The sequence below is a fragment of the Notechis scutatus genome, chromosome 1, assembly GCF_049901735.1.
Source record: "Notechis scutatus isolate UNSWTSFEM ecotype Mainland chromosome 1, rNotScu1.2, whole genome shotgun sequence".
Lineage (NCBI taxonomy): Eukaryota > Metazoa > Chordata > Lepidosauria > Squamata > Elapidae > Notechis > Notechis scutatus.
The window spans coordinates 7,109,435-7,123,438 of record NC_142009.1 but is presented as its reverse complement, the minus strand read 5'-3'; the positions used below and the strand labels follow the sequence as shown (position 1 = coordinate 7,123,438).

At 41.7% G+C, this 14,004-nt stretch overlaps 1 protein-coding gene across 10 annotated transcripts in view; it reads right to left on the bottom strand.

Moving 5' to 3' along the window:
- The window catches only part of BCAS3 (BCAS3 microtubule associated cell migration factor), a 624,015-nt gene that overhangs the window by 540,625 nt on the left and 69,386 nt on the right, over window positions 1-14,004 (bottom strand). For all 10 annotated transcript variants that reach the window (XM_087956170.1, XM_087956184.1, XM_087956163.1 and 7 more), the window contains exons 8-9: window positions 11,319-11,426; window positions 8,277-8,353 (exon numbers count right to left, since the gene is read on the bottom strand). In XM_087956170.1, the coding sequence (XP_087812296.1) occupies window positions 8,277-8,353; window positions 11,319-11,426 (185 nt within the window). The remainder of the gene's footprint in view (window positions 1-8,276; window positions 8,354-11,318; window positions 11,427-14,004) is intronic.

Below are 14,004 nucleotides of genomic sequence, written 5' to 3'. Positions count from 1 at the left end.
TTCTCCATCCCTTTTTTTCCAACCACTGATAAAATAAGTTCCGTGTTTGATAATATTCTGTATCTTCTTCCTGTTTGATTTTCAGTGTAAGTCTACCCATTTCTGCACAATCTAGTACAGCATCTTCTTAATGATCTCGTCATTTTGCGGTGTTTCTTCATTTTTTCCAATATTGTGCGAAGATAATCCTCGCTGCTGTTAGGACATGTAAGATTAAACACATACTTTTCTTATCAAATCTTTCTGGTATTATCCCTAATAAAAACAGTTCAGGTTTAAAAATCTACATGTTTCCCTATCACCTTTTCTAGCCATCGGTGTAAATTTTTTGCCCATTTTTATGTTTTTTTGCTTTAACACAAGTCCACCACATATGATTGCTAAGCAAATTAAATACCCAGACAACGGGAGGCTTATTAAGCACTAAGAAATGTAATTAATAGAAAATGAATAACATTTATATATTTTTTTAAAAACAAAGTTACAACGGCGCTGAAAAAAAGTGACTTATGCGCGTTTCTCTGAGTTACCACCTTTCCAGTGTTCCCCATGCTCGTGTGATCAACATTCAGAGGCTGGGCAACTGCTTCGTGCTTATGACCATTGCTGTGTCCCAAGGTCATATGATCATCTTTTGCGACCTTTGGACGAGCAAAGTCAATGGGGAAGCCAGATTCACTTAACAATCAGTGGCAGTGGTTCACTTGACAACCTATCTAACTTATTAACAGCTGAGACTAACTTATCAATGTCAGTGATGCACTTAGCAACCGTGGCAAGAAAGGTGGCAAAACGGGGCAAAACTCACTTAACAAATGTCTGACTTAACAACAGAAATGTTGGGCTCACTTGTGGGTGTAAGTCAAGGACTAACTGTATATTACCTTACAGTGTAATGTTAGTTGTAATACAGTAGTTCAGGGGGCAACAAAAAAATTCCTTCTTCAACAGTTCCACTCCTAATAAAGTATTTATTTTATTCTTCCACTCCTTCTGTAATTTGAGCCCATCAAAATGAACATACGGGTAGGCCTCGGCTTACAACAATTCATTTAGTGACTGTTCAAAGTTATAACAGCATGGAAAAATATGACTTAGGACCAGGGGTCCTAAGGTTTTAGCAACGGGTTCTCTGCCTGGTTGCTAGGTGGGTGTGGCCATGGTGGGTGTGGCCTAGTCAGCCTCCTGCACCATGGTGGTGGTGGGAGGGTGTTTTTGCCCTCCCTGGGCTCCGGAGGCTTTCTTTGAGCCTCCGGGAGGGCAAAAATGGCCTCCCTGAGCTCCAGAGGCTCTCTGGAAACTGGAAACAGGCCTATTTCCGGCCTTCCCAAACTTTTGGGAGGCCTGTTTTTCGCCCTCCCTGAGTCTCCACGTGCGCTCTGCACTTACCTCATGGGTGGGATTCTACCAGTTCGCACCTATTCGCTAGAACCGGCTGTTAACATTCTAAGCAGTTCGGAGAACCGGTTGTTAGAAGAAATTACTGGACTAATCCTGTAAGGAAGGCAACATTCTGGTGTTGCTTACAGAAACTGCCTCTCCATTAACCCTTATTACATTCTCGGCAGGACTAGACTTCCTGTCTCAGGAACTTCTCTAGAGTTTTTCCCCGCTCCTTTGTTGGTACTTTGCTTGTGTGGAGTGACCATTCAAAGTTATGATGGCACTGAAAAAATGACTTATGACTATTTTTCACACTTACGACTGTTGCAGCATCTCCACAGTCATGAGAGGCCAGGCGATGAGATCCGTCCCTCGATGTGAGTGATATTGAGTTGGCCACACCCAGCCAATAACATGACCACCAAGCCATGTCCACACAGTCACATGACCACCAAGCCATGCCCACCACCTAAGCCACGCCCACAGAACCGGTTGTTAAAAAATTTGAATCCCACCCCTGGACTTACCTGCATCCAAAACAGGCTGCGTGGGAACTCCTGGGAGGAGAGGGAACGGGTGGGGTGGTTGGGGCCAGGCAGGAGTGGGATTTGTGGCTTTTCCGAACTGTGCAGAATCTTAGCTAGGGGCTCATCCCGAACCCCTGCGAACCCCCAGCAAGCCCACCCCTGCTTAGGACCAATGCAGCATCCCCACGGTCAAGTGATCAGAATTCAGATGCCTGGCAACTGGTTCGTATTTATGACGGTCGCAGAGTCCCGGGGGTCATACGATCCGCCTTTTGTGACCTTCCAACAAGTAAAGTCACTTAACAACCCAGGTGAGTAACTTAACAACTGCAGTGATTCACTTAACACCTGGAAGGTGGCATGGAAGGTCGTAAAATGGGGCAAAACTCACTTAACAATTGTCTCACTTAGCAACAGAAATTTTGGGATCAATTGGGGTCGGAAGTCGAGCACTACCCAAATAGAGGATGATTTATATCTTTAAAACAAATTCATCGTTTTGACTTAAATATATGTGCTTTTATTACTGCAGCCACAAACCAAGAACCTTTTCTAAATATTAAAGTATTTAATTTTGACAAAAACTACTTCTCCTTAGGGAAAAAGGCATGAACAGTATTTTCTCTTTCATTAGCAATTTGTCTGATTCTAATAGTCTTTAGGCTCAAACATGCCTTTGACTGGCAGCCCTGTAGTTTACAAATTAAAACTTCAATTGATTAAGGTACTGATTAACTTAAGGAACTGATTTAATTAGCTGCCTTGGAATGCAAGAATTGAAAAGAAGAAAACCATCATTTCTAAAAAACTGGAAAACGGACTACGGCTCATTGAACAACTGCTTTACTTAGCAACAGGAGTTCAGGTCCCCATTGGGGCCATAAGTTGAGGACTACTTGTACAACTGCAAAACCAAGAGGAAACACACTACAGACAGTCCTTAACTTAGAACCATTTGTTTAATGACGTTCAAAGTTATAAGGCAATGAAAAAAGTGACTTGTGACCGTTCTTTCACACAACCATGGCAGCATCTCCATGGTCACACAATCAACACTCAAACATTCGGCAACTGGCTCATATTTATGACGGTTGCAGTGTCCCAGGGTTACATGATCCCCTTTTGTGACCTTCTGACAAGCAAAATCAATGGAGAAGCCAGACACACTTAGTGACTGTGTCACTAACTTAACAGCTGCAATGATTCACTTAACAGCTGTGGCAAGAAAAGCTGTAAATCAGGGGCAAAACTCACTTAACAACCATCACTTAGCAACAGAAATTGTGGGCTCAATCGTGACTGTAAGTCGAGGACTTATAGGTACTAATGAGATACTAATACCCCTCTATAAAGCCTTAGTAAGACCTCACCTAGAGTACTGCATCCAGGTTTGGTCATCACACTATAAAAAAGATGTTGAAAGAAGAGCAACCAAGAGGATTAGGATAAAAAAGTATGATGAACGGTTGCAGAAACTGGGCCTGGCTAGTCTAGGGAAGAGAAGGACCAGGGAAGACAGGAGAGCATCTTCCAATATTTGAGGGGCTGCCACAGAGAGGAGGAAGGGGTCAAGCTATTCTCCAAGGCACCTGAAGGCCAGAGAAGGAAGAATGGATGGAAACTAATCAAGGAGAGATTCAACCTAGAAATAAGGAGGGATTTTCTGACAGTGAGAACAGCTGCTTTTGGAAGTTGTGGGAGCTTCATCACTGGAGGCTTTCAAGAAGAGACTGAACTGCTATCTGTCAGAATGGTGTAGGGTCTGCTTGGGCAGGGGTGGTGGGGTTGGACTAGATGACCTACAAGGTCCCTTCCAACTCTGTTAATCTGTTGTATCGACTACCTGTGTTCAATGCGCTACATCTTGATAAAACAATAATTCAGAGGCTTGGCGAATGGCAAGAAGAAGAAAATGGTGAGGTCATCTCTCTTATCAATATAAGTCAAGATTACCACTCAGTCCAAAGGACGCATTAAAGCGCATTAAATAACTGTGCTAGCTGTGCAAAAAAAAAGATCTTGAGGTGAAGGAAGAATTATTTGGAAATGCAGTCAGCAACTTAAAACAACGGAAACTCTCGGTGCCTTCGCTGCATTATCACAACAACCCATCCAAATAACTCGGCCTTAAATAAATCAAGATATAATACAACAATCAATACAAGTATATTCCACAAAGCCACCACAGATCCACCGTAAAGCGCTCCTTCAATTACATTTTTTTTAAAAAAAAAGGTCCTTTGCCATTTTTGCTTTCAATAATGGAAGCATAACATACGGTACATAAATACACCCCCACAAGCAAATAGCCTACAGTAAATATCTGCTCGGCTAATGCAAAGAACCTGGCACTTTAATGAAGATTTAATCTGAAAGGCTGAGATTTTCAAAGGCAAATCTATTCGAAAAATAACTTTTGTTTGGTGTTAGGGCCTATCAGTGGCATTCGCTTGAACAGATCGGGAAAGATCAACCTATGTTTCCCATTAAAAAAAAATTAAGTCAACATCAAACAGAAAAAAAAAGCTTCCAGTATATAATTTTTGTTGTTGTGGTTCAGTTGTGCCTGACACTTTGCGACCCCCCCCATGGACCACAGCATGCCAGCCCTCCCTTCTTTGATACAGGTAGTCCTCAACTTACGACCACAATTGAGCACAAAATTTATGTTGTTAAGTGAGAAATTTGTTAAGTGAGTCTTGCTGCAATTTATGACTTTTCTTGCCACAGTTGTTAAGTCAATCTCTGCAGTCGTTAAATTAGTAACGCAGTGAACCGTGACTGTCCCCTTGGCTTTGCTTGTCAGAAGGTTTCAGATCACATGACCCCAGGACACTTCAACCGTCATAAATGTGAATCAGTTGTTCAAGCATCCAAATGTAATTCACGTGACCATGGGGTATGCTGCAACGGTCGTAAGTGTGAAAAATAGCAATAGCACTTAGATTTATATACCGCTTTACAATGCTTTACAGCCCTCTCTAAGCGGTTTACAGAGTCAGCATTTTGCCCTTCCAACAATCTGGGTCCTCATTTGACCCACCTTGGAAGGACGGAAGGCTGAGTCAACCTTGAGCCTGGTGGGATTTGATCTGCCAAATTGCAGGCAGCCAGCAGTCAGCAGAAGTAGTTTGCAGCACTGCATTCTAACCACTGCGCCACCGAGGTCATGTCCCTTTTTTCAGTGCCTTCGAACGGCCAGTAAGTGAACTGCTGTAAGTCGAGGGTTACCTGTACGCAACTGTAGCACAAAAGGTCGTAAAATGGGACAAAACTCACTTAAGGACTGTCTTGCTTATAGCAAGGGAAATTTGGGGCTCAGTTGTGGGTCGTAAGTTGAGGACTAGCTGTAGTGACAAACCACCAAGCGCAGAAGTGAGCAGCACTTTCGTTGACAAGGGGTTCGCTGGTCGTGAGTCCGCGCAGCCGGTTTGGGGCTGAAACGCAGCTTCAGATAGGCAGCTAATCGGTGAGTACAGCAAGGCGGTGCTGAACTCACCTGGGCAGCCTGGGGTGGGTGGGGGGGAGTTAGTTATTTAGGGAAAGCATAGCACCAGGGTGGGTGGGTGACCCCAGCCAGAGATCACAGCTAGGGGTTCGCCCGAACCTTGCTGACCATCCAGCAGCCCACCACTGATTCCAGCGCCTTCAAAAATCTCCTTTTAGGTCCCTTTGCAATCAGCGGGACGGGATCCTTCCACCACATTTCATGTCCAGCTATGGAGAGAAACTGACACCTATTGGTAACTTTCAGATTATCCCAAACGGATTCCTATGTTGTTTTATTTTCCTCTCCTCTTTGAAAGCAAGCTGCTTCCAGTTTTACAGAGGGCACACGGAAATGTTGCAACCCAGAGACTTAAGTCAATCCAAAGCATGTCTTTTCTCGTGCCCCCCCTCCAACCTTCCACCCCACCACAGTAAATTCTGAGCATACTTAGCTGCAGCTTTCCTTTTAAGGTCAAAACCTTAAGCTTGGGATCCCAGCATCTTTTAGTGCAGTGGGAGCCTATCGGTAAACAAACATACATCAAGGCCAGCCAAGCTGGTCCTTTTCAGGAAGGTTATTAGAAGGAGTTGCAGCAGAACATCTCTGGGGCAAAAAGCAGATTATTATTATTTTTTGCTGCTTCTTTGAAGTAAAGTTGGCATTTGGGGGGATTTTTGGCCTCTGAACCGGGCTACTTACTCTCTTCCTACAGAAGTCAAAAAGAGCATGCGAAAGTTGACTGGCCCGCTTCTTGTTTTTAAATGGACAGCCTACTTTCCCACTCGGCCTACAAGTCTCTCCTAGCAGAAATAAAATGGGAATTTCGGATAGTTTTGATAGCACTAGCCCTTAGACTTATATACCACTTCGCAGTGCTTTGACAGCCCTCTCTAAGCGGCTTAGAGTCAGCCTCTTGCCATCCCAACAATCTGGGTCCTCATTTTACCGACTTCGGCTGAGTCAAGATCGAACTCCTGGCAGGGAGCAGTGAGTTAGCTTCCAATAGAGATAGTTTAGTGACTGTTCAAAGTTACAACGGCAGGGACTTATGGCAGTTTTTCACACTTATGACCATTACTGCATTGTCACATGATCCAAAATCAGATGCTTGACAACTGGTTCGTGTTTTATGACGGTTGTAGTGTTCTCGGGTCATGTGTTCAGTTTCTGCGACCTTCCAACAAGCTAAGTCAATGGGGAAGCCAGATTCCCTTCACAACTGTGTTACTAACTTAATAAATTCACTTCACAAGTGTGGCAAGGAAATAGCAATTGCGCTTACTCTTATATGTGCGTTTACAGCTCTCTCTAAGCAGTTTACACAGTGTACATATTGCCGCCCCAACAATCCGAGTCCTTGTTTTACCGACCTCGAAAGGATGGAAGCCTTGAGTCAACCTGGAGCCTGGAGAGATTCGATCTGCCAAATTGCAGTCAGCTGGCAGTCAGCAGAAGTAGCTGCACTACTGCATCCTAACCACTGCGCCACCACAGCTCTACACCTACACCCAAGGTGCAGCTAGGGTTACTCTTCTAGAACAGTGTTTCCCAGTCTTGGCGAATTGAAGGTGAGTGGACTTCAACTCCCAGAATTCTCACCCAATGTGGAATTCTGGGAGTTGAAATCCATACAGATGGAAATGGTCAGGGTTAGGAAACCCTGTTCTAGGGTAAAAATCGGAGGCACACTTTATCTTAGTTTATACTTTCCACAGGCAACAATTCCAAATTAGTGATGACTGAGGAGGGGAAAAAAGGACAGACCATTCAAAGTGCCCACAAAGCCCTTGTTTTGCTTCCATGTCTAGAAAATCACCTCAGAGAACATTTTTCTGGAGGGAAAACCAGGAAATTGGTCCAGACACTGAGCACCAATCTCTGGCCATGTGCTCAAATATATTTTGTTCTTTTGAATATTTAGCTCCTTGGAACCCCCATTTTGGATACAACAGACCTCAACATTATCATAAAAAAATAAAGACGATCCTTCAAGCCAAAATTCACCATCTTAGAGGATGGTAGCATCACACTGATTAGAAACATGATATCCATTTATTTCAAAAACAGAAAAAAAAACCCACATCAGCCTTTAATGCTCCCGTATTCTGGAAAATTCTATACAGGTAGTCCTCAGCATATGATTACAATTAGACTTAGACTAACTTTCTTGTCACTTTAAATGTACACTAATCGGCATACATTAAAATGAAATTTCGTTGCATACAGCCCTCAAAGGGTCTCCACCTCCAATATGCACTACATGAACATAAATAAATAAATATATATAACCCACATACATATGACACAGAGAATTGAACCCAAAAGTTCCATTGCTAAGCAGGGCAGTTGTTAAGTGAGTCACACCCCGTTTTACGACTTTTTGCCACGACAGTGAAGCAAACCACTAATAATATTGACTCAAATTCTAAACCACTGCTTGAACTGAACTATTCTGGAGGCAGAAAAAATATTATACAGGTGGTCCTCGACTTGCAACAGTTAATTTAACGACCAGTCAAAGTTACAATGGCATTGAAACATGTTACTTTTCTCAGTTACAATTTTGCAGCTTCCCATGATCAAAATTCAGACACTTGGCAATTGGTTCCTATTTATGACGGTCTCCTGGAGTCATTTGATGCCCTTTTGCGACCTTCTCACAAACAAAGTCAATGGGGAAGCCAGATTCACTTAACCGGGTTACTAACTACAACTATTGTGATTTACTTAACAACTGTGGATAGAAAGGTGGCAAAATGGAGCTAAACTCACTTAACTGTCTCACTTAACGACAGATATTTGGAACTCAATTGTGGTCGTAAGTCAAGGATCACCTGTAATATGGAAGTCAGTGAGAAATAATTTCGAATACTTACTTGTGACAAAGAATTTTTTAGTGAAAGTGCAGCTGTCGAAGGCAGCAATCTTCTCTTGCAAGACAACAACCAGAATCCTGAAAATACACAAACATACATTTGTACAAAGTAAAAAATACCTAAAATGCAAAATGCTCTAAAAATGTGCTCCCTATTTCTCTCCTCTTTTTGTAATATTGTCACCCAAGAGATCCATGCAGGCAAATCATTTACAAGAGAAACTGGAGTGAAGGAATACACCATGTTTACGAAGACAATTATGAGAAAAACTGTGTCTATGATTAAGGATATGGTGTGCGTGCATGTCTTTGTGTTTGCATGCATGTATAGTATCCATCTGTACATATGTTTATTTTTATATGTTTATTTTAAAGAGGAAAATATGTTGTTATTTGGATATCACTTCTGGAATTTGTGCTTGTGAAGAAAAAAATGAAACTTTGATTTTGGTATTGTTGATTAGAAAGAGTTGGTGTTATAGAAATGGCTAGTTATATATTAATGTGTAAAAGCAAAAACTTGAAGCTGGAGTGTGTTATCTTGTGCTGTGCTGGGAAGGAATGGAAGTTAATACCCCTTTTTCTTTCTTTCTTTTTCTTCCCCCTTGTATTTCCCACCCCCTTTTCCCCGTCCCTCTTCCCGCCCTTAATTTCTTATTTTCTTTTCACTTTTTTTTGTATTTTATATTTTATATATAATAAAATAAAAATGACATTTGAAGTATTTGTGTGTTTAGATGCACAGGAAGTTGAGGAGAGAATGATGCCTTATGTCCATCTTAAGAAAAACCGTTCACGTTACACAAAGTACTTCAATGTGATATTTTGGTGCATTGGCTACCATTCCAGTTTTTGCCTAGAACAACCAAGATTAAACTTGACAGAAGTTGTTTTATTGCTTTTTTTTAGAGGGGGGGAGGGGTTACTGCAGTCATTAAGCAGAATTACAGTTTACACAAGGAAAATAAAACTAGTTTTTACCAAGGACCCGATAATTTGCTTTAACTTAATTCTGTGCAACTTTTACTGTATTTATAAATAAAACTATAAAAGTACAATTGAAATATGTTGTAACTTTAAATGAGTATTTCTAAGGCATGGAAAGGAAAGGGTGGGATAGAAATATTTGTTAATATTAAATAAAAAAATATAACAAAACAATACCAACATCTCTCTCTCTAGCTTTCTCTTTCTTTCTTTCTTTCTTTCTTTCTTTCTTTCTTTCTTTCTTTCTTTCTTTCTTTCTTTCTTTCTTTCTTTCCTTTTTTCGTTCCACATTTTTCTCTCTATTCTTTCTTTCTTTCTGTTCCTTCCTTCCTTCTATCCATTTTCTTTCCTTCCCTTTTATTCTTTCTTTTATATCCTACTCAGTGGTCTTGAACAATAAGGGTCAGTCAGCAAAGTTGTATGTCGTGGCCAACAGCAGATTCGACAGAGTGAAACTTTCAGATGTGTAGCAGGACATGTTTTCAATATTCATGAAAAGGGAAACAATTAGGGCATCCATGAAGGCGGAGGGGGGAGGAAGGGGGGTGGTCAAGTAAGATCGTACCTTGTTAACAGAACTGGCATTATACCTCATGTAATTTTTTTAAAACATTCATTTGCCCCAGCAGTTCAGATTGAAAAATCCATCAAAAGCACCCAGTATATTAATCTGAAAAGTGTTTCATCCTCAAAAATAATCATATTGCTGGGGGTTTTTTTTATTGCAAATCTGCTGGGCCTAATAGCCAGGCCTTATTTGCTAAAAGTGTTTTTCCTTGCTTTGACCTCCGCTGCCTTCCATACAATGGAATTAAGAGGAGGAGAGGGGGGAAAAATCACTTTATGTAATTACCACGACATGAAATACGAAGACAAAAATGTACCAAACAAAATCTCAAGGAGGAGGGGGAGACAATGGGGAGCGGGGGTTTGAGGGGTTCTCTGAACAAGAGACCCTCCTTTTCCGCCACTCAGAATACACATCTCGTTTATATCCACAGTCTTTCAACCCATTTTGCTCTTTAGAGAATTTCTCCTGGGAGAAAAATATTTCCCTTTTGTCTGTCCCAGGAACAGAGGAAATGGCTTTATAGCAGAACTGGGCTATTCACCATTTTGAGTCCATAATATCTGTCCTCAAGCCATCTTTCTCAACTCTTAGGCAGAGGAAAACTCTTCCCATCATTTCCAACCTGATCTTTTAAACCAGAGGAGCGAAGGAGATATTTTGCAAATAAAAGATCTGCATAAGAATGTGCCTGGGAGCTAAAGCGTGTTGTGCCTCTCTCAAATATGCCCCTTATTCCATACTTAAATCTGTTCCCTTTTGGCCAGGAGTCCCCAAACTTGGCAACTTTAAGACTGGTGGACCAACTGCCAAAATTCCCCAGCCAGCATATTGAGATCAATCAATCAGAATAGACTGGAAGGGACAGTTCAACCCCCTGCTCAGGCAGGACACCCTATAATATTTCAGACTGGTGGCTGTCCAGTCTCTTCTTAAAAACCTCCAGTGATGGAGCACCCACAACTTCTGGTGGCATGTTGTTCCACTGGTTAATTGTCCTCACTGTTAGAAAGTTTCTCCTTAGTTCCAGGTTGCTTCTCTCCTTGATTAGTTTCCATTCGTTGCTTCTTGTGTTGCCTTCTGGTGCTTTGGAAAACAAGCTGACCCTCTCTTCTTGGTGGCAGCCTCTCAAATACTGACTCCATCATGTCATCCCTAGTCCTTCTTTTCTCTGGACGGGCCATACCCAATTCTCGAAACCGTTTTTATCTCCAGGCTTTTAATCATCTTAGTTGCACTTCTTTGCACTTTTCCCAAAATCTCAACATCTTTTTGAGATGACAGGGCTTTTTTCCCCTGCCTTTTCATTTAAATAGATTTATGCATAAAACAAGCCACACTGCCCCCCCCGCCCACACAATAGCTGCCGAATCTTCTAGCCACATTCAATCCAGGTAGTTGAAACAACATGAAGTGACTGCACTCAAGGCTGAAAGCTTTAAAAACACTGGAGGGGAGAGGTATTTGCAGATCAAAAGGAATTTTTACCTTCTGTTGCAGTGGAGATCATAAATAGGTGTTTTGAACTGCACGGATTTGACTACTTCCCCTGTTCTCAAAGAATGGAGATCCACGCAGCAGTAAGGAGGGCTGGTCCTGAAAGAGAAAGCCAGAAGATTTAGCTCTGCTGTCAGAAAGCTTGCTGGGATTTATTAAGTTGATAGGATCAGAAAGAAAAAAAAAGTCCTTGTGGGTTACTTTTTTCAAAGGTAAAAAGAAAGCAAAGCAAAATGCAAATAATCCAAAACGAATGATAAAAATAGAGATTAAAAACTGTCACCCTAAAAATGCTAGGGCAAAATGACAACAATGCATTTGAAAATGGCAACACAGGTAGCCCTGGACTTACAACCACAATTGTGCCCAAAATTTATGTTGCTAAGCAAGGCAGTTGTTAAGTGAGTTTTTTCCCATTTGGCAACCTTTCCTGCCACAGTTGTTAAGTGAATCCCTGCAGTTCTTAAGTTAGTAACACTGTTCAGTAAATCTGGTTTCCCTTTTGACTTTGAGTTCACAAAAGGGGGTTACCGTGATCCCAGGACACGATAACCGTCAGAAATACAGGCCAGTTTTTAAGCCTTTGAATTTCGATCACGTGACCATGGGGATGCTGCAACCGTCGCAAGATCATATGTACCTTTTTTCCTGTTGTAACTTTGTCACTAAACGAATGGTTGTTAAGTATTTAAAACAGCGAAGGCACAAGGGATGATTAAGAAAACCGGAGATTATAACCTAATATAAGTTGGTGAATTTTTATTATAATTATATAAGTCTGTTAAGCACCATATAAATATGATTAACAATATTTTATTTGTAGTTAAAAGAGGGATATTCAGAATAAGGAGATCGACACAAAAATAAGATATTAAAACAGTGAATAATCAAAGAACGAAAGATTGCAATTTAACAAAATATGTTTATCAGTATTAAGATTATCAACTGCATTAAATATGAAGAATATTGGTCATATTTGTTCTAAAATGTAAGACAGTCTGGTCCCACACTGTTCACACAATGATATGTTTATAAAAAAGAAGGAAAAATATAAATAAAAAAAGAAAAGAAAACTGGGGAACGCAAATGGCTTTTCTAGGGTCCAAGGAGATCACGAAAGCAGGTTCCAGGTAAATCTTTGGGGTGATGTTATGCCAATTATTAGGGCTGGCCATTAATGGAGAAACTGGGTCCCAGGGAGCCAATCTTTTTTTATAGCTTGTGAAGTCAGGAAGAAAGGCAGCCATTTATGAACATAATTCTCAAGGAGAACAGAGTACTACATAGAAAATCACTTTGCTCAGTTTTCCTTTAGGAAAACACAAGAGGTTTCTTAATCTAGAAATTGTTACAAAAGGGGGCATGAAAGTCCATAGGAAGCTCAGGAAAAGGATGAGCCAGATTATCAGTAACTGAGTTTCCAAGAATTCATCGCCCTGCATAGTTTCTTAGTCCCGGTACTAACAAAGAATGGATTCATTTCAAAATGCAGATTATACAATGCAAAGTTAAAAAAATAATAGTAACGTGAGTTGCTCCGGGCTATTGCTTTAGCTATACACACACACACACATATACACATACAACGTATGCACACACATACACACTTTCAAGCAGTGGTGGGATGCTGCCGGTTTGCACCGGTTCTAGCGAACAGGTAGCTCCGTTGAGGCACCACCCGCCCTTTCCTGTCCTATATTTCCTTGTTTTTCAGCTCAACTGATTCGTGCAGCAGAGCGGATTTCCGCGCCTCAGCTGTTTTATTCTCCAGTGCTGAACAGAAGGTAAGTTTTGAAGCTTAAAATCGGGGGTTTTTTAATGCTGCGCTCGCGCAAAAAGCGCACTCCCATAGAACCAGTAGTAAAAAAAGGCTGAATCCCACCACTGCTCGCAAGTACAGTATGTGTCATATATGTCAACTTACAACATACAGGGAATGAGATAGGGTTGCATTCCACCGAACTGAATTGACTGAAACTGAAACTGAGCCACCACCCAGTTTTATTGAATTGCGTGAGACTGTGGGATCCTCAGACAAGCTGGTTGGGAATGATGGGAGCAACGGTCTCAAATAGCTGGAGGATGTCTGTTGAGGCAAGGCTGATGTGCAGATCTGAGTCAAAATGAGATAATATTATGCCCAAAGTGGAACTAGAACTCTCAATCTCCTAAAGTCGCCCAGATAATTTTTATATAGCTAAGGCAGGACTAGAACCAGTGGTGGGATTCTTCTGTTTCGGACCAGTTCAAGCGAACCGGTAGTCCCAGTGATGATTTGGCCCTGCCCACCGGCCCCTGCCCTTTCCTGTGCTTTATTTCTCTGTTTTTGAGCTCAGCAGTTTCATTCACAGGGGCTGCAGTAGAAGGAAGTATTAGAGCTGAAAATTGGCCTTAATTAAATGCTGCATGCGCGCACACAAAGCACTCGCTCACCAAACCAACTGTTACACCGGTTGGATCGCACCAGTGACTAGAATTCACAGTCTCCTAGCGATTGGCCTAAAGTCACCAAGCTGCCTTCCATGCCTAAGGTGGACCTAGAACTCACAGCCTCCTGCTTTCTAGCTTCTAGCCTGGCTGCCGGTAGACCAGATTGGCTCTCTCAGGCCTTCTTTCAGCTTCTTCCATGTTTTGACACAGGGACTGTAGGAGACTGAGCAACTTTGCTGAAAGGTTT